General features: G+C 40.3%; 1 protein-coding gene across 2 annotated transcripts; it reads left to right on the forward strand.

The window, feature by feature from the left end:
- The first annotated feature begins 565 nt into the window (after positions 1-565).
- On the forward strand, positions 566-24004 carry IFNGR1 (interferon gamma receptor 1). 2 transcript variants are annotated; one of them, XM_021553077.3, is made up of 7 exons: positions 566-738; positions 8587-8701; positions 9106-9278; positions 10696-10844; positions 11517-11688; positions 12681-12796; positions 19032-24004. In XM_021553077.3, the coding sequence occupies exons 1-7, from the start codon at positions 651-653 to the stop codon at positions 19521-19523; spliced, it is 1305 nt and encodes a 434-aa protein (XP_021408752.1). In that variant the 5' UTR covers positions 566-650; the 3' UTR covers positions 19524-24004. The 2 variants fall into 2 exon arrangements, with proteins under 2 accessions (XP_021408752.1, XP_085431468.1); XM_085575342.1 differs by lacking the exon at positions 566-738 and adding an exon at positions 980-1156.
- Positions 24005-25150: the final 1146 nt, after the last annotated feature.

Consider the following 25150-nt stretch of genomic DNA (forward strand, 5'->3'; position numbering starts at 1 on the left):
AGAGGCATGTAGGAGAAGCGGGTGGCCTTGACTTTAAAAGGTGAAGGTGCAGAATTGCCTGGCACTGGGACACTGGATAGGAGACACGGGAACAGGAAGATGGCAAAAACTGCAGTCTCCATCCTACTCAGCAAACTTCGATTTTTTGAAGCACATATACATTTAGGTTATTTCCAAGAAAAATAAAGCCTCGCAGCATAAATTAGGATTTCTCTACGTGTACCAGTTCCGTGTGCTGTTTCCGAAATACTCCACAGGGTGAACGCTTCGTGTTTTTTAAGAAATGGGGAGACAGCATAAGTTGCAACATAACGAGCCGGACGGGGCTGTCCAAGCGGCTGGGGCTGACAGGTATTAAACACGTCCCAGACAAAGCCAGCGCGGGCATCGCGGAGCACGACATCCCCCACACCGCTGGGGCGGCCGCCAGCCCGCAGTTCCGCGGCTTCCCCCTCCCGCCGCGCCCGCGGCGCCCCCGGGGCGCTGTCCGCCGGTGACCCCGCGCCGCCCCCGCGCTATCATTGCCGGGCATCCCGCCCCTTCCCGCCGGCGCAGGCGCCGCGGCGGGGCGGGGCGGCGAGCGGGCGTGGGGCCGGCAGCGCCGGGGGCTCCGTGTGCGGGGCGGCTTCGTCCGGTCCCCGCCGAGCGCCATGTGGCGGCCGCTGTCCCTCCTGGCTGTCGCGGCGCTGCTGGCGCTCCGCGGGAGCGCGGCTTCCCAGGAGGAGCAGCCGCCCGCAGGTAACGGGCGGGGCGAGGCGGGGGCTGGCGCGGCGCGGGCAGGCAGACCGACTGAGGCAGCGCGGGTCACCCGAGGGGCGGCGGCGCCGGCCGTGCCGCGCCCTGTGCGGAACGCTGCGGGACCGAGCGCCGCCGGTGGGGCCAGGCCCGCGTGCTGCCGCCCGCTGCGGGCACGGGGAGCCGTCGGGCAGTGCGAGCGGCCGGCGGCGGGAGGAGCCCCCGCTCCCGGGCTGCCCCCGGGCGCCCCGGCCGAGCTGTCCCGGTGCGCGGTGCGGCCGGGCCCCGGAGGCCGTCTGGCGGCGCGCCGGCGGCGCGCTGCTGACATCAGCCGCGTTTCGGCTGTTCGCACGCTTCTGGCACTCACAGCAGGAGCGGCGTGTGCCTGGGACAGGCCTGCTGCGCCGTGCTTCATGGCTTCGTATGTACAAAGAAGTAGGGAAACTGGGAATTTCGGTGCGGAAATGGGGAGCACAGGACTAGGGAGTGTAAAGAAGGTGCCGGGATCACGGCCTGGAACACGCGCATTTTGGCGAAGCGCTCCTGGGGAAGAGTGGCTTGCCAACGGAGAGCAGCATTATGTCTCCGTTTGCACGGCGAGTAAACTACAAAAGAAATAGTCAGGCTTACTAGTTTCATTTTAAACTGGAAAAGTTAATTACAGAGGTTGCTGTCTAATAGTCCAAAGAGAACATGAATTTAATTTTTATTGAGACTACTGAGAGCTGGCTGTGTGCCCAGGCTTTTTGGATTCTGCTAATGGAGATTTCTTTGAGTTCAGATCCATGCCCAGGTGAAGTGACTGAACTTGATTGCCCCTGGGCATGGGCCACACCATGCATTGGAAGTCTGCTTAGCTTTGGCTGATAAGGACTAATGATGCTAAAAACACCATTAGAAGCAGAAAGCTCACTTTTCTACGTGTGGGTGCAGCAAACCCTCAGCTCAAAGGAGCAGAATGTATTTTTGAGTTAAATTTTGAAAACTCCAGCAGTATTTTCTTGGTGATTTGCATTCATCTTGGTCACAGCCACTATAGGTAAACCCTTTCTTTTTAGTGAACAAAAGCATAATGAAGGGACTTCTAATTGACAATTCTGTGTATTAGTTGAATGAAAATGGTGGGTTTATATGTAATGACTTACTTTGTTATACTATTGATGCAAGCAGATGTGCTGACCTACAGGTAAAGAATTAAGGTAGAAAGGGAAGTCTGAACCATGTTTATGATGCTGTCACGTATAGAATAGCAGAATGGGTCAGGTTGGAAGTGATCGCTGTGGGTCATCTGGTCCAACCTTTTCCTGCTCAGTCATGGTCATCCTAGAGCACATGGCACAGGATTGCATCCAGATGGTTCTCGAGTATTTCCAGTGAGGGAGACTCCGCAGCCTTTCTGGGCAATCTGTTCCAGTGCTTGGTCACACACATAGTAAAGAAGTTTTTCCTCATATTCAGGTGGAGCTTTCTGTACATTAGTTTCTGCTCTTTGCTTCTTGTTCTGTTGCTTGGCACCAGTGAGAAACTGTCTTCTTGGCACTCCTCCTTCAGGTACTTGTAGCTTTGGGTGAGGTCCCCTCTCGATCATCTCCTCATGAGACTGAACAGGCCCAGCTCCCTCAGCCTTTCCTCATAATGGACATGCCCCAATTCCTTGGTCAGTTTTGTAGCTCTTTGCTGGACCTGCTCCATGTACTTCATGTCTCTCTTGTACCGAGGAGCCCAGAATTTCCTTGGTAATAGTTGTATGATTATTTTTTTCCCCTTAAATCTTATAGGGCTTTCAATGTGCCGGTAGTATAATACATATATCGAGGCTGAGTGTGTAATGAGGAAGTGTTCAGTCATCTTCATCTTCCGTTCTAGGACACTGTTTTCCTTAGAAAAGGAATGATGCCAGACAATCCAGGAGCAGTTGGAACATATGCATTTCCTGCAGCTGAGTGCCTAATGTGCCTGCATTGACAGGCCTCTGACCCCACAGTGGAGCTGGGCTCTTGCTGATGGGAACTCTCAGTCTTTATTTTAATATCGTGGAAGACAAGGTCTGTGGTCAAGGTGAAGAATATTTAGAGGCTGTGGTAGTGGTGCAGGTGCTTGCTGCACATTGTAAGCCACATTTTCAAGGATGTGTGTAGTTCATTTAGGCAGCTGACTTCCCGTTGTGTGTGATAATCATAGTGGCCTTGAGTTGTTTATGATTCAGATTACTGACATTCATAGCAATTTACTGTCAAGCTGCAAACAAAAACAAATTAGATGGTAGAAAGTGCTGTATTTAGATATCATCTATTACAACACTTCTCAGCTATAACAAAAGGGATGAACACTCATAGATAAAACAATATTTATCTTGTATTATTGCATCTGTTTTTTAAGTGTCCATCATGTGCTACTTGGTGTGGTTTTTCTTAAGATGGTGATCTCGGTCTACCTCTCCTCTTAGTACAGCTTACAACTTTGTGGAGATTTTTGTCATAAACAATGATTTTAAAAACTGCACAGAACAATGTCAAACCTCTGAGACCTTAGAAAATAAAATTCTGCTGTAAATAGCATCTGTAAAAATGCTCAATCTACTGTGTATAACGTTTATTCATGATACTTGAGAAATCATTTAAGTTCATTGCAGTAAATACTTAAAAAATTAGTAGCTTTAAATTTTACACCAGTCATGGTACTCATTTAATTTGTAAACTAATTCCTTTGTGAATCTGATGTCTTTCGAGAACTTCTGGTAGAAGTTTTCTGCATAAATTGTTACATGCATTAATTTAAGCTTGTTTTCAGTAACTTTTTTAAGGAAGTAACATTCAGGTATGGAGTTGGCATTACAAGAGAAATATATGTCCTTGGTTTCTTTTGCAAGAATAAATGAAAGTTGGCCAAGACAGGCACATGCAAGCATTTTCACATAAACCTCGTGGTTGCTGCCTCTTAAAAGATAGCCAGTCATCTAGCAGGTACAAAATTTCTTTATCACCTTGCTCCTTGGTGCTTCCCAGTCTGCCAAGCTCCCAGCCAAGCACAGCCAACAGGCAGCTCCCCTCCAACAGTCTGATGGGAGCAGGACCTGTTTGGTGCCTGGCCTGCCAGAAGTGCACAGAGAGGGGCCACGCTAACCCAGATGTGCTGCCTTGAAGGGGAGCATGGCAGAAGGGAGAACCACTGCTCTGACAGACATTTTCCATTCCTCCCCAAGGCACGTGCTTGGTGCTCCTGCAGCCTCTGGTGAGCAGTGACCTCTTCCGGCTTGGTTTTGGTCCTGTGGTGCTGGGCAGTGCTCCTAACTCTTGTCTAGCCCTCAGATGGCTGAACTCTGCTTTTAGTACAGGTCAATTTTGTTTGATTTAGAACAGATTGAAGTGAGGATATAAATAATTAGGAGGACCGTTTTGTCAAGGTTTAACCAAACCCCACAGAGCTGCTTGTTCACTCCATTACCAGCAGGACTGGGGAGAGAATCAGAAGGGTAAAAGCTGGAGAACTCATGGATTGAGATAAAGACAGTTTAATAGGGAAAGCAAAAGCAATGCACATAAGCAGAGCAAAGAAAGGAATTAATTTGCTGCTTCCCATGGGCAGGCAGGTGTTCAGCCGTCTCCAGAAGAGCAGGGCCCCATCATGGGTAAGGGTTACTTGGGAAGACAAACACCATCACTCCAAATGTGCCACACTTCCTCCTTCTTCCCCCCACTTTATGTACTGGGTGTGATGCAGCACAGAATACCCTGGCCACTTGCCAGCCCATATGTATCACCATGGCTGTTACCAGGATGTTCCCAGGCATGTTCATTCCTGTGAGGTGATAAGCAGTACTGCAAGCAGTGAAAGCAACGAGTGCTGGACTCTGAGCCCTGGACTCGAATATACAGTCAGGAAAGTGAGCCTCAGGGCAAGCCACAGTTGTAAATTTAGTGTGGTACACCCCAGTCAAGTCTGTTGTTATCTCAAACCCTTTGAATCCCAAGTTGGACACAAAAAAAAAAGAAAAAAAGGAAATGCAGCCTTCAGAGATAGACTAAATTATTTTTATTTATTATTTTCATCCTTAGCATTGACTTGCTGCTTTCAGAATCTGTCTTTCAGAGTATTGGTTATCTTATTGCCACCTTTTTTTCTGTTTGGTTTTTTTTTTTTCACTGCATATGGCTGCAGAGTACTGCACAAGTATTCGAAGGTAGTGCAAATTTATCTGATCTTTTTTCCATTTTCTTCATTTTCATGGGTGGCATAAGTCATCAGAACTGCTGCCCTATATGGCTGCAGTTTAAGTGGATATGTGAGCTCAGGTCTCCTATGGGCCACTTACATAAGACTTGGATTTCGTGATCCTTGCGGGTCCCTTCCAATTCAGAATATTCTGTGAATCTGTGAGCTGAAGCAGCTGTAGGTAGGGTACAGGGCTGGCACAAGGAAGGTACACTTCTCCCAGTCAGGGGCCCAGAAGAGAACAACTGGCCTCTATCTGTTTTTAAATGATTAGTTAACCATGACTCTACAGCAAAGTTCAGACTGTTGTCCCTCTTGGCCTGTTAAAGTGGCTTATAAGTGTCTTCCTATGATGTGTCACTTGGGGAATATAAGGATTTGTTTGTTTTTTGGAAATCTAAAAAAGGAACAGACTCAAAATACATTTTTACTTGTTATTTCTTCAGTTTGTCTTTTCAAGCTTTCAGTTTGTGCTTTCAGTCTGTATTTCAGTGCCTAAATTATGTTTAAAAGTCACATATGACTTGAATGAACTTCTGCTGTTTCTAGGGCTGCTGTTGTCTCAGATAGCTGAACCATAAACTCTGCATTGTGGAGTCATCAGGCCCTGTTCAATTATGTGCATTATTGCACTTCTGCTGAATTATTTTTGTGTAAGCAGTGCTGACAAATCCCTCTGTGTATACCATAATGCTAGAATGAGGGAAGGAAGTTCAGTCTTACACAAGGTACAAGTATCAGGCTTTGAAGGCTATCTCATTTTTACATCTTGGAAATGTCCAGTTTATTGAATTAATTTTTGCTTTAGGCAGTGCATTGCATTGCTGGTTACTAATCAGCAGGGACTTCCCCAGGCCTTAGGCAGATGATGGAGGGGTCCTGCTGTAATACTTGTTACCTCCTTCAGTGCTCTGGGTCAACCCCTTATGTTAAGCAGGTTATTTTGTGTAATAGTACACAAAAGTTAAAATTTTGTAAGGCTAGCTGCACTGTGGCTTAAAAGTGCATATTTGAAGTAATGTTTATGTGCTTTCACCTATCTGTGTGCTTGATGCCTCTTCTGTCAACTTGTCACCTTTTTTTTCTTGTGGTTGTGAATGTGATTATTATTTTCCTTTTCATCCAATAGCTGAAATACCCCTCTTGTATGTATTAAAACAAACCACGGTACTGCTTGCAGAAGGACCTATATTACATCAAATCTTTGTGGTTGTCAGTAGCATATCTCAGCCTCTACGTATCACTTTCAGTAATGTGTTATATTTGTGGTCTTGTTCTCAGGATGTGAAAATTGTTTACTTTCCCTAAATACATCAGAGAATGAAGTTGTAGTACTTGCTTTGTGAACAAGAGCAAGTCTGATATGAGTTCCCTCAGCATTTTGTAAAAGCCATATTGAGAATACTAGAGGTGCCAAACTAGATATTGAGAAGCTGAGTTGTAACAGTTAAATTTAGTTGAATGATGTCATGATTTGACACTGCCACAATGCCAGTGCCCCCATGAAAATGCAATCTCTCAATTGAATGCTGTGAAATGCAATCAAGAACAGAGCAAAGCAGGCCCAAGCTTAATAACAGATAGAAAACTTTATTAAGCTACTACTACAAAAGGAAAAAAAAGGGGAGGAAAGAAAAAAAAAAACCACACAAAGATCAAAATGAAAACCTTGCAAAGCATTCCTCCTCCTACCACCCAACTCCAACAAACCACAGTGAGACACAATCTGGACCCCAGTCAGGTTTCCACCCTCCAAACAACCGATACTCAGTCCATCGAGGGAACAGAGTCTCTCCTGTGCCACAGACCCCCCAAGAAAACACAGCTGCCACATCCTGTGCTTCCATGTCACACATGGCACTGCCTGGAGAAAAGTTTGCCATGGTGACCCTTCTCCTTTCCATGCACAGTGCTCTCACCACCAATGCATGGGTGGTCAGACTGCCTTTAGGATTTTTTTCCTTTCAAGGATGTTCTGCCAAGAGGGGGAAAAAGCCAACAACAGTTCAGTTTTTAGTTTTTTGGGACCACAGTCCCCCCCCATTTTCCCCTGGGGCTGGGGATCCAAGAACAGAGATCTTCTCCTTCTTTGAGGACAGGGGGCACTACCACAAACCCCCTAACTTTTCTCTGTTCGCTCCACTTCTGTCTTTTCCCAGCTGAAGCATGGTCTCTTGGCTCGCTGGCATCTTCCCAAAATACAGTCTCTCTTGGAGGAGGAGATTAATTCAGTCGGTGGCTACCAAGGAGAAAGTCCAGCCAAAAAAACACTCATTCACCCCCTCCCACCTAGAATTTCTCCTTATAACATCCCAGGGTCCAAGCTGTCTCTCTTCCTCTCTTTCAAACTGAGGAGGGGAAAAAATTTCACAAAGCTTTCATTTCTCAAGTCCTGACTCCCTGGCTGGCTCTCTGCCCAGATTCTCCGGCTCCCAAAGGCAGCTAGGCACCTTCCGGTCCTCGTCCCACCCCCCCTCGCTCTTCTCCTTCCCTGCGTGAACTGGGGGGAACGGAGACATCCCAGATTTCTCCACCCTTCCATCTGCAGGGGTTTCCAGTCCCTCCACCCTTGGGCCCACCTCAGTCAGGCCATGGGCCTTCCCCTCCCCACCCAGCCACGGCCGGGCAGGGGAGAGGCTGCACTGTGCGCTGACCGGAACCAAAGAGAGCGAGTTTCCCTGGGAATTCTGCTTTTAACCCCTCTGTGTTCTCAGAGGCGTGTCCACCTTCAATCGGTCAATATCCAAATTGACCTCTGCCTTCCGAGAAAATTTCTTTTTCTGTGTCAAACCACGACAAGTGACCTTAATTTCTCTTCTCTTCTTGAGTGTCATGCGGCACATCAGCATTTACAGGATTCTGTATTATTCCTTCCCTTGCAGCTGCTCCCTTGTTACTCCTCTTGGGATTGCTACTTGAAACAGATACTTGCTGTACATGGAAGACTGTCAGTGTTGCTTCTTATCTTTGGATTGCTTTACTATATTGCCTCTGATTTTGTTTGCTAAGTGTACTTCAAACACGTTCCTTCAAATGGAACTACATTATAGCTTCAGTGTTCAAATTCCTTACAAATGTTTGTAGTTTATTTTGGTCATCACAGCTTACTGAAGACACTGCTGGAGTGGTAGAAGTATTACTGTTAGAAATTAATAGGGAATCCAGGTTTACCCTAGGAGGCCTGTTGTATTTTGGTCTTGATACTCCAGCTCTGGTACCATCTCTCAGCCCATCCACTCCAATTCAATTTCTGAACAGCGAGAGAAATCTACAGGAACTGGGTAGTCTCCTCTAACTTGGGTAAAGTCTTACAACCTGTCTTGCTGTTAAAGACCAACACAGGGGTATAATCACTGCTTAGGGGCCTGATACAGGCTGTCTGATAGACTTGCTCTCAGTGGGCATGGGTTATCTGATGTTGCAAAGAGGACAAAAGCTGTCTTTGCATGAGAGGTGAGTAGTAGAACAGCGTACAGGGCTTATAGATGTTTGTATTGGTGACAGACTAGCTCATTTGGGGGAAGTATTTGTGATTTTTGTGTTCAGCATGTTGCCTTTTCCAAATAATTTAGAAGTTCATTTGGCTGTTGTGTTTGCAAAGGTCTGTTTATCAACGTGTAATTGTTCTCTTCATTCTAGTGCCTTCACCAACAGGGATTTTAGTAACATCTGAAAATTTCAAAACAGTTTTGCATTGGCAGTACCCACTTATGTCCAAAACTCCTCATTTTATTGTGGAAATCATGCCTTACAAGTAAGTTCTTACTATTTTATTATTTTCTATACCTGATATTCTCTAGAAGCACATAAAAGTAGTCAGTCCATGGTAAATTCTCTGGTTTCTATGCAGTGAAGTCATGTAGGGTGAAGGTTTTTCAAGTGTAAATTAAAGGAAAATTTGTCAAGTGATAGAATGGTTGAGGTTGGTAAGGATATCTGGAGGTCATCTGATCCAAATCCCTTGCTTGAGCAGGTCATCCATGATTATGTCCAGTTGACTTTTGAATTCCCCTAGGGGAAGAGACTCCACAACCTCCATGGGCAATCTGTGCCCTCACAGGTCCTGGCCATGCTCAGTTTGTTTTTTGTTACAGGTAGTGTATTGTACTGACTTGTGCAGTTGAAATTGTATTAATTATTACTTGATCTGTTTTACAGTTTAGGTCACTATAAGAATGTCTCAACCTGTGTGAACACTTCAGCTCATTTTTGTGATCTCTCAGAGGAAATATGTGACCCTTATTCATCTCATTGGCTTCGAGTTAAAGCTGTTGTTGGGTCACAAGAGTCTGAATATGTTGAGGCAAATGAGTTTATTTTGCAAAGGCATGGTAAGTTGTATCTAAACTAAACCTTGTAATTTTTTGCAAATATTTGGAGAGTTAGTAATTATTCCTTTCGTTCTGTTACTGTATTGCATTTGAAATATCTTAAAGCCAGAAGTCCAGGATTAAACGAATCATGATGATTGCTTAGTAGAAACTTCATGGTGCTTGCTAGTTCTTACTCTGTGGTGTCTGAGTATTTGTTTCAAAATGTCTAAAGGCAAGAAGGTGATGGTGATGGAACACTCTGAATTCTTCCCATGTTCCAGACACCAGTTTAGGGTAGGAAACTGTCACCAGACAACATGGACCTTGAGGCAGCACTGAAGTAGCAATGTATTGCTTGACACTAGAATGCCATGTACTGATAGCTTCCGGTATCTAGGGAATACTAAAAGCTGCATAAATACTGGATAACTAAGTTATCTAGTTAACTAAGTTACTAGTTCTTCATGTAAATCCTTCAGGCTGGTTTGCAAAAAAAATCAGACTTTTAACATCAGTACTGTAAAAGTACATTTTGTGTCTACAGTCCAGTGTGGCAGGCCCTGGTATTACATAGGCAGTGCAAAGGAAATGCAACAAAGTCAGGAAAGACTGAGAGACTTCTTCCCATGCTTACTTCATTCCAAACATACAGCTTTCAGGGAGAAGCTGGCCCATGAGTTTGTCTGAATTCTATCTATTCCTGTATTGCTGGAGCTGAAGGAGTGGAGTGCTTTCTGCTATGATTCTGTTCCTCCTCAGCAGTCCTATTACTTGAAATAGTGGCTGGTTTCTGTAGTTTGACAAAAGGAACAAGTCATGGTGGTAATGCTCTGTGTGGCAGTTTCCAGAAAATTGGTAGCCATATATGGAGAAAAGAGACAAAATCCTTTTCCCATTGAACAAGAAACTTATATTCAGTCAGACTGTTAGACACGAAAAATTCACATAGGCCATTGCCACGGGAAATCCAAAGTTTCCAAATGGTGCTCATGGTGAGATTTGTTTACCTTTTCATCTAGTCTTTGTTTCAGTGCAGTATTGTTTTTAACTGAGGTGATTTATGGTGAGATCTAGTCAGCAGGATCTTGAGTTTGGTTCTCGTTCATGTATATGTTTAATTGCTGTTAGTTTTTTCTGTTGTCAGCTGAATTTTTATGGCCTTATGTGTGTTGGACAGTTAAATTATTTAGTAGTTAAATTCATCATGGAAAATCTGTTTCCATTTAGAAGCTGATTAGTTAAGATATCCAAATGCCTCCATTACTTCTAAGCAACAGAGAGGTCTTATCAACACCTATGCCTATGCAATATTCACAGCATGGATATAAAGATGTAATTCTTCTCAAATCTCTGATGAATTTTGGAAAACTAACAATAAATACCACATTTTATGTTAAAAACTTTGGCCTAATAGCAATGGTGTAATATGTTGCAGGAAAAATAGGACCGCCAAAACTGAATATCTCAAGACATGGTGATAAAATCATGGTTGATATTTACCATCCTGTATTCCCTCTTTCTTGTATTGAAGACATCTATTCAAATTTTGCGTACTTGGTGACTGTTCAAGGTAGTGAAAATAAGGTAGGTTCTAAAAATAAAATTAAAAACATTTGTTTATCTTAAATGCTTATACAAGGGATTTATGCCTATGATGCATGGAGCTAACAGGTAAGAAAACAGCTGAACACGTAAAATGTTGAGCACTTTACAATGAGATAGGCGAATGAAAGGTCTGTATTTTTGTTATCCAAATGAGTGCTTGCAACAAAAATTAGATTATTGAGTTAACTGTACACAAGATAAGTGTTAATAACATGCTGCTGTTTCTTCATACATGCTAAAACACTGATAACTTGTGCCCCTCTCACTTGTCTAAAGAGACATTTCATTTAAGAAAATTGACTTTCAAGGTATTTATACAAGGTTATTTAGCAATCATGGAGGGTGAAGGTGAGGAAAATTACAACAGATATGTTTATTTACAGTTAGCTTTTCATCTGCATCCAGGTGCAAGTTTTATAAATGTGAATCTCTACTATGAACAGCAAAAAATTTTAGGTGGAAGATACTATGCTCTGATCAAATATAACATCTTAAGGTAGCCAGTAAGCTGATGGTCACACAGCTTTTGCAAGGCATATGAGTGATGTAGGAAATCTAATAGTATTGTAACATTTTTTGAAGTAGTGGAAGGTACTGTAACACTGTTCTCATGAGTCAGATATTATAATGTGTCTTCCATTTTTTTTTCAGACTGAAGAGGTCTATGAGGACAACTGCACAATGCATAAGTGTAGCCTCAAAATCCCAGTTCTTACTGAAAGTTCCACTTACTGTGTTTCAGCAAAAGGAATTTTTGATTCTCTGATGGTTGGCACTCCATCAGAGGAAAGCTGCACTCCTGCTCCTCTCAGGCAGACATCGAGTAAGATGATTCAAATGCTATATTAAAAAAATACTGAATCTGAAGACAGATCTGATCTAGCAAGTATTTGATGCTTGGGGTGCCTTTGGGAGAATAGAAAAAGTAGGGAAAGCTTAGTCAATCTTTTCTAAATGCACTTTGACAGTTCTGACCTTTACAAATCTTGTATTAAGTGACCCTGAAATTTTTTGGGGTGTTTTTTCCTATGTTGGTATTACACAACGTATTTCTATTATACATGAACACTGGTGTAATTAAAAAAATCACAAATGGATCATTCACTGAGCTATGTGGTTTTCATAGGCATTGTCTGTTCCAGCAACTGGCTTTTTGCTCAGCCTCATCCCTGAGGGTAATATGTATAGACTTTTAACCGGAAGTGACTGTAAGCTTATGGTCATTAAATTATTGCTGTCTTTTTCTTAATTAAAGAGAACAAAAGGAAAATAGTGACCCAAATTTTTAACTACAAACATTGTGGTTGTACTTCGTCATGGCTTGTAATTTCAGCAGAGATAAAACAGATAGAAGCAGTCTTCTTGAATGCACAGGAGCAGCTGGATGAGGGAGGGCATTAAGGAGAGACACATTAGTGGAGTCCTACTGTAATTGTTAACAATTCTGTGCTTTGGAAGATATCATATTTTATTTTTATTGTACATAAACTCTGTGTAGTTATCTCAATTAATATGCTATCACATAGAAGGTGCACAAATACCATTATCCCCATCTGTCATTCCTAAGGAACAAAAAATTAGTTGCAGAATTCCTTTATTTATATAAAAGTGTGATTATGTTTATATAAACTGAAAAGCTTCTGTCATTCTCATTTACTCCATAAAGTCTTATGGCTTAAGTTTTCCTTAGTGAAAAAAGGTTTGCACATTACAGCTAAGCATTCTGAGCTATTACAATTTCTAAAATTATTTAAAATTATACAGCAGTGGCTTGTTTTTCCAAAATTCCTAATAGATTTTTTAAAAATTTCTTAGGTACACATGGCATCATCATTATGTGTGTTGTTATTGGGATTTTGACAGTAGTACTGACAGTATACTGTGGCTGCAAAAAACTAAGGAAAAACAACATACAGCTGCCTAAGTCTTTGGTGAGTTCTGTAACTACTGTATGTTTATACCTATCTCTTGGGTTTGGTTGGGTTTTTTTACTTTTTTATCATGGTCTCATAGATATTTAGAATTTATGCCCGTCTAATACTCTGATAGCCTTTACAACCAGATGCCTCTTAGTTTTTTGGGGCTAGACTTCAGTCTCTCTTTAACTGAAGTAGCAGTAGTTGATCTAGTTTGAGAATTTGGTTCTTAAAAACTCAGTGTGTGCATACCTAGGTAGGTTTGTGTTCATTCTAGTAGCAGAGACACAGAACCACAGAATCACTGATGTGAGAAGATACTTTGAGGTCGTCTACCCAAAGCCTTTTGCTCAAGTGCAAGAGCAGGTTAGCCATGAACATATCCAGATAGCTTTTGACTACATGCAAGGAAGGAGACTCCACAGTTACTGTGGGTAATCTATTCCAATGTTACACCACCCTCACAGTTTTTCTTACCTTCAGAAAAAATTCCGTGTGTTTGTTTGTGCTCAATTCTTTTGTCCTGTCACAGGAGCTGTGAGATTCCTGCATTAAATGGTAGTATTGGCAATTCTGCTAATTGCTACAGTATTCTTAGTAAGGGGAGGGAGTAATAGTTCCGTAGGGAGAGGGAAGAAGGATATGCGGAAGTCTGTTCTCACACAGCAGTCACAGGGAAGAGAAGTCAACAGCTGCTCTATCTTAAAAACTTCCTGTAGCCATCCTTAGGAAACAGAGTGGGTGTTCCTTAAAGAGCAACAGCACTCCTTGGTTTCATGTCAGGCCAAAGTGGTGTACCTAAGTACTATTGTAATAGTCTGCAGGTGTAATGATAGTCACAAGGAATGAACTACACAACTTCAAAGAGCTGCCACCTGAGACAGTAGTAAAAAGAAATCACAGCAAGGGTGTCTTCTCAGTGCATGGAGGAAGTGTCATTTATGGAGACAGTAGACCACAATCTTTGATTTCATGATCTTCAGTTTCAAAATCCTTTAAAGTGGCCTCTCCATAGTCAATGCCCAAGATTCCTCTGGAATCTATGTTCTTTAGAATATAATATCAGGAGGTGAGATTGCTCCGACTAAATGAAGATATCCAAGCCAGAGGTGGTCCCTTTGTAGTAAAGCAGTGATCTAGTTCATACACTTTTGGTCAGACAAAATGCATTCTAAAATTCCCATTGCTTTCCCTGGACTGTGATGAAGCCAGGGGACTATGGAATTAGCCATGGACTGTTTGGAGGTAGCCATTCACACTGTAGACTTTAAAAAATCAGATGAAAGAAACCTCTCTGACATCTGCAGGTAGGCCCCAATATCAAAGCGGACGTTGGAGATGACTTGTCATGTTCACACCAGTGTGCACTTGTCTGAATATGTAACTTTGTGTCCTGTGTACACACAGAAGTAATTTCTGTGAAGACCATTCATTGTAGCAAAAGATGTTTCATGCAGGATTGCAGTGCTGTGCTCAATGGATTCATATTTATTTTGCCTTTCCAGTAACATTGTGATACCTCCTCTAAAAGATCATGAAACAATATCACAAATAGAATGTGTGCTTCTTATTAACACCTGTGAGCTTCCTGATGCATGCTCCAGCTTGACCTCACCTTCTAGAAGCTCATGTGTATGCCCATATTCTCATTCTACTGGGCTAGATGTTACTTTGTGGTTCCTAGGTTCCAGTACCGCAGTATGGTTGACGTGCTACATCATATTGTATTGCTAAGGAGCTGAATAAAGCCTATAACTATTTATAAATATTGTTAGCTACGTGGTCAGGCACTGAGACAAGCTTCCTTGGGAAGTGGTCACTGCCCAAATCCTATTCAAGAAGCATTTGGCCCATGATCTGTGTGGTTTAACTCCTAGGTTGCCCTGGGTGGAGTCAGGAAGTAGACACCGATTCTTGTCGATCCCTTCCAAATCGGAGTATTCTGTATTTCTGTCCATTTCCAATGAAGTCTCTAATGACAAATATAAGTTGTAGAGGCCATAGAGGTAGTTCAAATACAGATAATGTAAATACTGTGGGAATGTAAAATGAGCAATTAATAACTTAAGCCTAATTATTTTATGGTTAATAATTTAAAGTAATGAACAAACAGTTTAATTAATATGAATGATACATTTAATTATATGCCATTATCTCTATAGACTTAATGGCACTTGGAGCTTGTCACTGACCTTTGAATATGTACTAGGCATTTCTTTCTGTACAGGTTATGATCATTGTGCCTTACCTGAGCTTGTCTGAAAATAAAACATCTAGGGAGTTTTTCCATCTGTTACAAGGCTGGACAAGATTTCCTGCCTTAGGACTGCTAATTTTCTGTGATCTCCTTCCTGGCACCTTTAAGTCAATGCTAAAACATCATTTGAGTGACTTCCAGCAACTTGGAATTTTCCAACAGAAGGGAAAATAAGAGAGAGTATCCATTAAGCAGCTACCTTTGTGAGTCTTACATACTCAGAGAACGGGAAAAAAAATCCATTGTCAATTAGAGCTCCAGAGCTTTTATACTGTCTTTTCTATGCTGTTTGTGACTCCCAAGAATTACATATCAGTCATGTCTTGGTCCTACTTCCACAGTGCAGCTGTCATTTGATACAGGCAATGACTGATTGTCTTCATCAGAAAACATGTTTTTTTAAATGTTTAAACATCATTATAAACGGTAGGATCCTACCAGGAACAGCCATATGTGAAATGGGACAGATTCCTTTACAAGATGTTGTGTTAGCCTTCTGCGTGGATCAAAGGAATCAGTTTCAGCAGTTCAGCTGTAGTTAAAACTCCTTTTCATTTATCTCACAAAAAGTATTGCAGGAGGTTGTCTTTTATTACCCATTGTCTTCAATCATTGCATGTCCTGTGGCTATTCCTGTACTAGATTTTTATTCTAAGATTTGTGATAAGGGCTTACCCACTTTTAAAGGAACCTGGCCATAATTTTCTGATGAGCTGTGGTCATCTCTCTCTCTGCTTTAACTTCCTTGTCTTTTTCTTCAGTGTCTTTAATCTTTGAACAGTGGCAAATATTTTTGGGAGTAGAAAACATCTACTGTCAAGAGAAAAGTGAAAGTTGAGTCTTACTTAAGCCTACTTTTCTGTTTTCTGCTGGTGCTTTTTCTGGTTCTGACAGGAATGACAAGGCTGTTCTCTTTGTAGAACACTTACGGATATTCAGAAAACGCTTGGGAATTTTATTTGCAGCTCTATTTCTTCTTGGTATACAACATATATTTTTGATGTGGAAAAATTAATTGTTCCTGTAAATATTGATTGATATTTGCCACCAATAATTGTTATCTTACAAGAGAGAAGCTGCTTCATTTCTTTTGTGAAGTTTTTTTTTCCCCTGAGAGCATCTCTAGGGGGCAGTCACATAGTTTTCTCTTTATAAATTTACATAGCATTAATGTTTTGTTGAACCATGCAAAGACCATGAATATTTTTGACATCATGCTAATGGAGTTTGAAATGGAGTTTGAAATGCAGGCTCAAATGGAAACTCTCCTTCATGAAATGTACACCTGAAAATTACTTGGAATTCATAGGTGGACCCATCATTAGAAAAGGAAGTTAAGGAAGAATTGGTAATTACCTTAACTGTTATGGATTCCTTGGGCTATGTTATTTAGCTGTGCCCTTGAGCCTGACTTTCAGCAGTGTGTCTCACTAGTCTGTTGAGACTGTGAAAGACCTGAAAGCTCAAGTGCTGTTATTTGAGATGGGAAGTTATGAGTACCTGCACATGCCAGGAAATATTGCTGATACCCATCACTAGCTGTCAGTTTGTTAGGTAATGTGAATAAAAGAAAAATATTAGCTATAGTAAGTACTTCAAATAGCAACCATATCTTAATTACACTTGTTACTTAAGATCTTTTAAATGTTACTGTAATAAGAATTCAGTTACTGTAATAAATTGATTCTTATCTTTGAAGCTAGAAACAACTGCATGAGTTGCTGAATTGTCTTGTAGTCATGACTCAGTGACTTTTAAAAAATCTTTGATACCGGGAAACACATAGGAGTTTTTTCTTCTGAACACTTCCTTCTTTCATGAATGGGAATAGGAGTGTCTTTGCACCATCTTGCCTTGGTCAGAAACTTGTCAAGAGAAAAACTTCCATTTTTGAGAAGTCTTAGATGTAGTTGTACCAAGAGTATGTATTTTATCCCCAAAGTCTTGTATTATTTCCGGCACTCACTGTGAAATGCCAGACCTGTGTAGAATGCAAGGTGATCCCTTAACAGATTTTAGGACTGTGAATTTTTTTTAGAGCTCTGTGAAAATCCTAAAAGGATAGAAACAAGAACTGACTGGGTTTTGCTTTTTACTTTAGTTTAGCATGTACTAGTATGGGGAGAGATGGAAAGCTGAAAATGCAGCTTTTGACCATGGTTTCTGTAATACTTTGTTGTAATTCACATTCCTCAAGTATTCCACCTTACACAGAGAATTACCTTCTCTTGTCACATGCTGATTATTATTATATAGGTGAGTATTGGAGTCAGATGTTTGCTAATCCCCATCCCAAAAAACTATAGATGCTGGCCCCTTCAAGATCAGTGTTGTATAGCATAAATACCCAATATTTTGGATATATATCCAATAAACCTGTATAAAGAGATTCTCAAAAAGTACATTAATCCTTTAAGGTGCTCTTAATATTTTCAGTATATGCCCATTATTGATTGTAATCTGTTACTTGCAACTAACTTTTAAGCATTTCCCTGAATTTTCATGAAAATTACTCTGAATATTCCTTATGTAGTATTCTGTTTCCAAAACAGAAAATGAAGCTCCAGAGATACTGATGGTTGAGTGTCAGCTAGTTGAAGTGTGCTAGGAACCACCTGAATGCACTTCCCAGTGGCATCCCTTGATTCCTTAGGGGATTTCCTCACCTTAGTGATGTTCACACAGCTGTTTGTAAAACTAATTTAGATGACCGGTAACGGCTCATCAGGGACTGTTTGCTTGACCTGTGGTGTTGTTTGGCTGGTTGGTTTTCCTTAATTGTAATGCTTTTATAGCTTCAGCCTTAGCCACAGAGTAGCATCAACAGGTATCAGGGCTACTGAGGGGTAAGACAATCAGACTGAAGTGAGAGATGAAAGGAGTTTCTAATGAAGTCAGCACACTCTGAAGGCATGAATGTAAAGCTACAGTCTCACAACCTTTAAATCAGCGAAGACTCTTGAAAAACAGAGTCAGGTTGGATCATCTGGTTTTGATGGCCCTCTCAGTTTTTACACTAGTACAGACCAGGAGGTTCTTTGTATCTATTTGTAATTTTTCTTATTGTTATTTTACTTTGTCTTTCCTTCTCCTGTATACATCTCTTTCTTCCAGATTAGCATCATCTGAATTTTCAGACAGTTTCTTTTTTTACAGAGTATCTGAAAAAACAGTGATTGTGTGTTTTATTAAGAATTTCATGGATCTATAATACTTGATATTGTGTGATACACAAACATAGTGAATTACAAAATTTGTGAAAGAACATTATTAACTCTTTCTCCCTAGGTGTTCTATTATCTTTAGGGAACACTATCAAATAGCTGAAAATTTACTCTACTTTGTTTTTTATTTGTATGTACTCTTGAAAAGATATTAAAAAAAGTCTAAATTTTTAAAATAATTTAATATTAAGCAGCTTGAAGGCATATTGTAAATGTTTAAAACAAGCTGGGGCCTGGCCATTGAAAGAATTCATATTACCAACCTGTGGAGGGTTTTCAAAGTGAAACATGAAAATTTGCAGCCTTGAGAGACTGCTTATTGGCTCTGTGAAGTATGATGAGAGACTTCAGCATAGTTACTGGGTGTGTTGTCCACTTCCCTCCTGGTTAAGACAGATACCAGAAATTATCACAGGCGCTGTAAGTTACACTCATTAGCTATAGAGTATGAAAGGTTTCCCCAGCTGAAGAGTATTATGTTGTCTTTTGCTGTTCTCCTCTACATTGGAAACTGCACAGTATAGTGGGTGACATGAAATGGATTTGATCCTTGCAAATATGCTTGCCCAGAGAAAGCATTTTTGAGAGCTTGCATACAAGTGTTACTAGAAGTTAAACTTACGGACATAGGCCAGTGTCTCTGCCCGATTTTAATTTTGCTGTTTTGTTTTGGAATTGGTTAAAATGATGTTAAATTTGTTATTATCAACTTAAATATTTTTCCAAATTTTAAACTCAAAGTTGTTTGGTTTTTTTTTTCCCATTTAAGGTCAGTGTGATGAGAAACCTGAACACAGGTGCCTTGATGGGACCAAGATCAGAGGGGAAGTATATATCTGTAACATCAGGCCTCTCAGATTTGCCAGTGATTGGTGAAGTCACCTTGCTGGAGATAGAGCCAAAAGAACAAACTGTTAGTCCTGTGAATTCCTGCGATGGAGAATCTTCTGTCCCTTCCCCAGAGGCACCAGCCAAAGCAGAGGAGGTGCCTATTCAGGAAAGCACAGAGGAGGTCTCTGTTGATACTGATGAACAAAATTGCGAAGTAAAAGAGAGTTACTTCATTTCTAACAGTAGCCAAGTGGATGTATGCAGTAAGTCTTCAGATTCGGAGATTTCTACCACAGAAACACAGCCAACAGTCACTCCAAGCAGCTGCTTCAAGTTTTCTGGCTATGACAAGCCTCACGTTCCGTTAGATGTGTTGATGATAGATGTTGGTGAAGAACAGCCTGTGAACGCTTACAGGCCAACTGAGTAGCCAAGGTAACTGCAGTGCTTCGCCACAGCTGAGAAAGAACATCATTACTGAAGGTTATGGAAAGACTAGGTTAACAAGTACTAAGTTGTACTTGTTCTGATCAGTAAACAATTGAAGATAGTACTTGAAAATGGCATAAAAAGAGTGGGGAAAATCCGTAATAACCACTTTTAAAAATGCTTTTATATATTATATAACTCATTTTTTCCTATTTGAAATAGTGTTGCGTTTTTTAACAATACTTTATAGAAGACATACCATTGACTATAAAACAGCAGGTGTACCATTATTCACTTCTGCTTCAAGTCTTGTTCAAAATAAGTTCAATGAACATAATGCTTAAGAAATCCTTCACTTGATTATAAGAGACATGTGCAAGAAATGTTTGAGAGTTTTTACCATTTTTGAAGGTATCCTCTTGCTTATCTTTTTCTTCTGAAGAGTATTTTTATATTAAATTAAATGCTCTTATTTCTTTTAAATAAGATTATGCCTATAAGTTGTTCCTGTGTATTTTAAGAATTTTATTCCATGGCAAAGATGTAAGAAGTAATGGCCATAAACTAAGAACAAAAGAAGTTCACCTCAACATTCAAAGAGGAAGCTTCTTTGCATTGAGGGTAGGTAGCAGAACACTGGAAGGGACTGCCCAAGGAGATCCTGGAGTTTCCCTCTTGAAGGCATTCAAAACCCACCTGAACTGTGTCACCTGCTGTAGGTGACCCTGCCTTGCCAGCAAGTTGGACTGGATGATTTCCAGAGGTTCCTTCTAACCCTAACAATTCTGTGAAAGTACCAGTTATTTGTAGTCTTTGCTGTTAACTTCAGCACAGCAGCACCCATGAACACCTAGTGGTTTGAGTAGCCATGTCACATTCTGGCAGAATATATTAGCAAGCTGACTGATCATAAATGAAAAAAAAAAAAAAAAGTCTAATGGGTGGTTGCACAAATTCTTTAGAAAATGTCCTCAAAATTCAAAAGCCTGGTTTCTTCTGGGACGCTTTTGTCCTAATTTTTAGAACCATATGTTCTCTCACCAGAAATTAATAGATTTTCTTCCAAGCATGTTTTCTAGCAGGATGAAAATCACTGCTATTTTCCCCATTTAAATAACATAACTTGGGATCTACGTAAAATCACCCTCTAAAAATATGTCTCAAGACAATCGAAAATAGTGTGATGAAGTTTTATTGTCAAAAGTTTTATTGTCATCTGACAGCCTTCTGAATTTTGTATTGTAGAGTTGTAGTTTTGAAAACTGAGGAATAAGAATTTTATATTTTTATATTTTTTCATATTGAAATCCATGCAATCCATTTATTTCCCTTTAATCAAGATTTGATAGGTATTTTCTGTTTGTTGGAAATGTTTATAGCAATTATTAATGAAGTTTAGTTCAGGAAAAAAGAACACTTTACGGGTACAAGTTGGTTCATTTGCCCAAAATTGTGGGTTTGTTTTAAAATACATTTCTATAGGATTATCAGAATTGTTAGCCTGTTAACAGCAGGTGGTTTTAAAAGGAAAACCAGTGTCATAGTGCTTCTTTTATATTTCTCAGTGACATGAGTATTCTTACAGTGAAGTTAGTTTATACAGCAGTTTTGGGAGTGTGTCCATTCTTCTATATATCAGATATTGACCACAATGGTACAAAAGATTTAAAGACAGTATTTTTCCCATCACTACTCACAGGAAGGTAACAGATTGCTTACCAGGGTTTTGATAACTTTAGGAAAAGCCAAATCAAGCAGGTGAATTTTGTAGTTACAATGTCATGGAAAGCCCAGTTAGTAATTGTTAGCTGGCTGTGATTTGTTTCTGCATTTTATTCAAACATAATGAGACCCCCTAGCAGCTTTTTCAATGTCATATTCTGGGTTGAGTTCCTAGAAGGCAATGCTTAGTGACTTACTGCTTAGGATGCACTAGGGTGTAGGTCTTCCCATGGCAGAGGTGCAGAAAATAACACTCTTGGTGTTACAAGAAGGCTTTTTGAAAATCGGCATTAATTGCACTTGAAACTTCAACTAAACTGACTTTCCAGGTAGTGATGTGGTTCATCACTGAAGCTCCTAGCAGGCTGTTTACAAAGTAGATGAGCAGCTGTGTCTTGTGAAGAAATTGGAGTTGATGTAATTTCTTTCTGATTTTGGAGGTTTGTTGATGAATATGAATTGCAATAAATACCTCAGGAATTTATAAATGCCAGAGAAGTGTTTAATTTTTAACTTGGCTCTGGAGGGATAAAGAGAACATTAAAAACTGTAAAGTTAGTCTTGTTTTTTGGGAAGAAGTTTCTGACCAGACAATTTGCTGACTTTGCAACTACAGAGTATTTAACCTTGCACTTGATTGCTTGTTTTCCTTCTGCTAGTTTTGTCAATAAAAGAAATAAAATGTTGATGTTGCCCAGGAGTGTCAGGAATTAGCTCTGGCAGTTGTTGGATTTGATGTATCTGCCACAAAACCAATATTCGTCAGAAGCATGTAATTTTTTAAAAATTCTTAGCAGTGTATCAGGAAACTGGTGCTGTTAGAACTAAGACTTAGCATCTTAGATTTGTGTGAGCTAAGTGTTTCCATTGTTCTGGAAGATCTTCCTTTGCTGACACAGTGGAAGAGGAATGCAGATAGACACATTTTAAAAACAAGCTGACTATCTCAGCTTCTTTTCTTTTACCCCTGCAATACAACTACATTGTACATTCTTCTGAATATTTCAAATCCCATGAAGTCAAATGTGAGTAAAAGGACCCAGCCAGGAGCTAGGGTATCATTAAGAACAGTGATGTTAAATAAGAAATTACACAAAAATACATCATAATATATGGGAAATATTTGTCATGGCAGATAGTCACATTTACTGGAAAGGTGGTGTTATTTTAGAAGCTGAAAATCAAGAACAGCAGTATGACTGCTTTTTACTATGTCACATATATGTACAACAGACCTGCTCTTGAAATAAAACAAGGTTAAATGTACTTTTTAATCAAAATTCCTGAACTGTAAATACAGAAGCCAATGAACTTGCACCATCCCTGCAGACTGTGTTGTGTGTGCTGCATACTTACCTAGTGGCACAGGGATAGTTTAGATGTCTAAATTGCTCAGGCCAGCTTACAGCTTTTGTAGTTCTGAAATAAGGAAGTTTAAGGGTGCACAAAGCACAGGATTCTTTTACTAGCTGTGTCTAGCTGAAAATGCAAGGCCAGAGTGAGACAAGATGTGTTTCTGGGTCAGTAAGCTCTGTTACCACCAGTCCTGTTTTTAGCAGTTGCCAGCACTGGTGTTGAAAGCCTAAGAGTAGGGCAAGTCATGGTGGTAATCTCCATTTGGATACAGTCCAGCAATTTTCAGTGTGAGGATTTCTTGGGATGGGAATGGAAATGCCTTCCCAGCTAGTTAGCCTTGCTTTTGCAGTTCTGCAATACCAAATATCTGAGCAATGTGGTTGGCAACCTGTCAGGTACCTGAGTTTAATTGATTAATATTCTTGTGATGAAGCAGTTTGCTTGAGCTTCTGAATATTCATACATAGCACCTTGATCCAGAATATGGAAGTGTCTAACATTTATACATTGAAAATAATTTAAAATTCATGCCTTTTATCAGCTATCCAGTATGACACCTTTATAAGGTTTTGCCACTTCAAACCTTTTGAGCTGATTTTTACTCTTGTCCTGGCTGCTTAGCAGTCCTCCCTTCCTTTCACTTCAAAATGATTTGGGTGTCAAGATAAGACTCCAAAACCTTATATCCTGTGAAAGAGAACTTTATTTTGCCCTCTTACGTGCCAGCATTTCTAAGAACTTCTTTGGTTCTTGTTCTTGAGTGGACATTGTAATTTTTATTATTAGATCTGCGGTTAACAATGAAGTATTGTGGCAGTACTGTGTTCTGGCTCAAAAACAGAAAATTGCTTTTGTGTGGTTTTCCACAGAAGTCAGTAATATAGTTTAAAAAAAAATTGCCAAATCTTCTGATATCTGTAGAAGCAAGACAGTTGCCTGGAACATAATCACTTTTTTTTTTTTTTATCCTTCATAGAAGATTACAGAAACAGAAACTTGCATGAGAAAACCCGTTTTTCTCAGGGTTAGGAATAACCAGTTGCTCTGAAGTCATTCCATGGAAACAGCTGAGTATTAATAAGTAAGAGATGTTGTACTTGGCTCAAATTAATAGTTTCAGCATGTCTTAAAAATACCAAAAACCCAAAAAGCAAAAACACACAACCAAAATGACAAACCAAACACAAAGCACCTTTTATCTCAGGGAAAGGTGACCTGTGTAGATTCCTTTAGTGTGTTTTTTTTTATAGTTAAGTCCTTTAACTATGAAGTTCTTGTTTATTAATAGTCTTTCTCTAAATGGATGCCATCATTGGGCTGAAATCTGTAATGAAATTCCTGTAAATACTGTACAGTTTAAATGTTTTTATATGTAAATTAAAAAAAAAAAATCTAAGAAGAAAATTGTGTGTCCTTGCCCCTTTATGACTGTTATTTTGTTCTGAAGACTAAATATGCTTTTGAAGCTCTCAGTTCATGTTTCTTACATAGTGTATGCTTGAGCTTTTTTGAGAATCAAAACATTGTTTGGCAGAGATGTGTGTGGCCCACCTGTGTGTGTGTACGTGTGCAGCCAGTTCCTGGATCCTGCTGACCATCTTCATCCTTGGTGTTGCAGCTCTTCTGCCCTTTGACGCTGGTGATGCAGCCTGCAGTAACATAAGTCCAGTCCTATGCAGCCTGGGGTTGCTCCCTTATGTTCTGTTTTAAAATTATGGACAAGGATTAAATAGTCAAATCATTTGAATGGATTCATTGCTACAGAGCGAGGAAAGCTGGCCATCCTTGGAACTTACTGCTGTTCATTAGAAGTTTAAAGATCACAGAAGTCTTATTTGTGTGATGTTTTAATTTCTGCTCTCCACCCACAGCTTGAAAGAGGAAAAGCATTACAAGCAGAGCAAACAATGAGCAGGCAAACCAAGAGGTTCTGCCTGCCAGCTTGCTCTGTCCTGCAAAATTAATCCTGCAGTTGTCAAATCCTTGCAATGTGCACAGTACAGCAGTAAAGAGTACTGACTCTGATACAGCTTTTTTTTTCTGTGCTGACATCGCTTGAATAACAAACTCAAAAATTTAACATCCTTTCAAAAATGCCCTTTCAAAGAGAGTAAATACAATCCTTTCAGACTGAAAATACAGAGCAAAAAGAACAAAAATCAATTCACTTTATTTTCTTTCTGGGCATGTCTGTTTTTTGGCACATTTTCCAAGTTTATAGCAGCTCAGTTATTAGCAGGAAGGGTGGAGGGTTTGTGCAGATCCATTCCAGAAGACAGGAACTGTATGTATTGTTGTGTGTTTTCTGCTACAAGGTTTGGGCCTGTGCTAACTTGCTGCAAATGTGATCAAGTGTGGGATAAATTATAACAAGGAAGGAAGGGTTGCAAAGGCTTGCCTGAATGGCTAGAGGGCAGTGGTAACGAGGTAGAGAGCAGCTATGTCACTTCTCAGTCCCTTCTTCCACGTGGCTTCATTTCAAGTATCAGTCTGGCCTTGTATCAGCTTTTACTACAGTACTAATTCATACTTACCCCCCAAATCTGACTA

This window comes from Lonchura striata, chromosome 3, assembly GCF_050655825.1.
Source record: "Lonchura striata isolate lonStrDom1 chromosome 3, ASM5065582v1, whole genome shotgun sequence".
In the NCBI taxonomy this organism is placed as follows: Eukaryota; Metazoa; Chordata; class Aves; order Passeriformes; family Estrildidae; genus Lonchura; species Lonchura striata.

What these genes read in the sequence shown, in the direction of transcription:
- IFNGR1 (XM_021553077.3), top strand. Translation starts at nt 651, where the DNA reads ATGTGGCGGCCGCTGTCCCTCCTGGCTGTCGCGGCGCTGCTGGCGCTC. An exon ending in GTGGAAATCATGCCTTACAA is followed by an intron (nt 8,702 to 9,105) that starts GTAAGTTCTTAC and finishes TCTGTTTTACAG; the next exon opens with TTTAGGTCACTATAAGAATG. An exon ending in TACAGCTGCCTAAGTCTTTG is followed by an intron (nt 12,797 to 19,031) that starts GTGAGTTCTGTA and finishes TTCCCATTTAAG; the next exon opens with GTCAGTGTGATGAGAAACCT.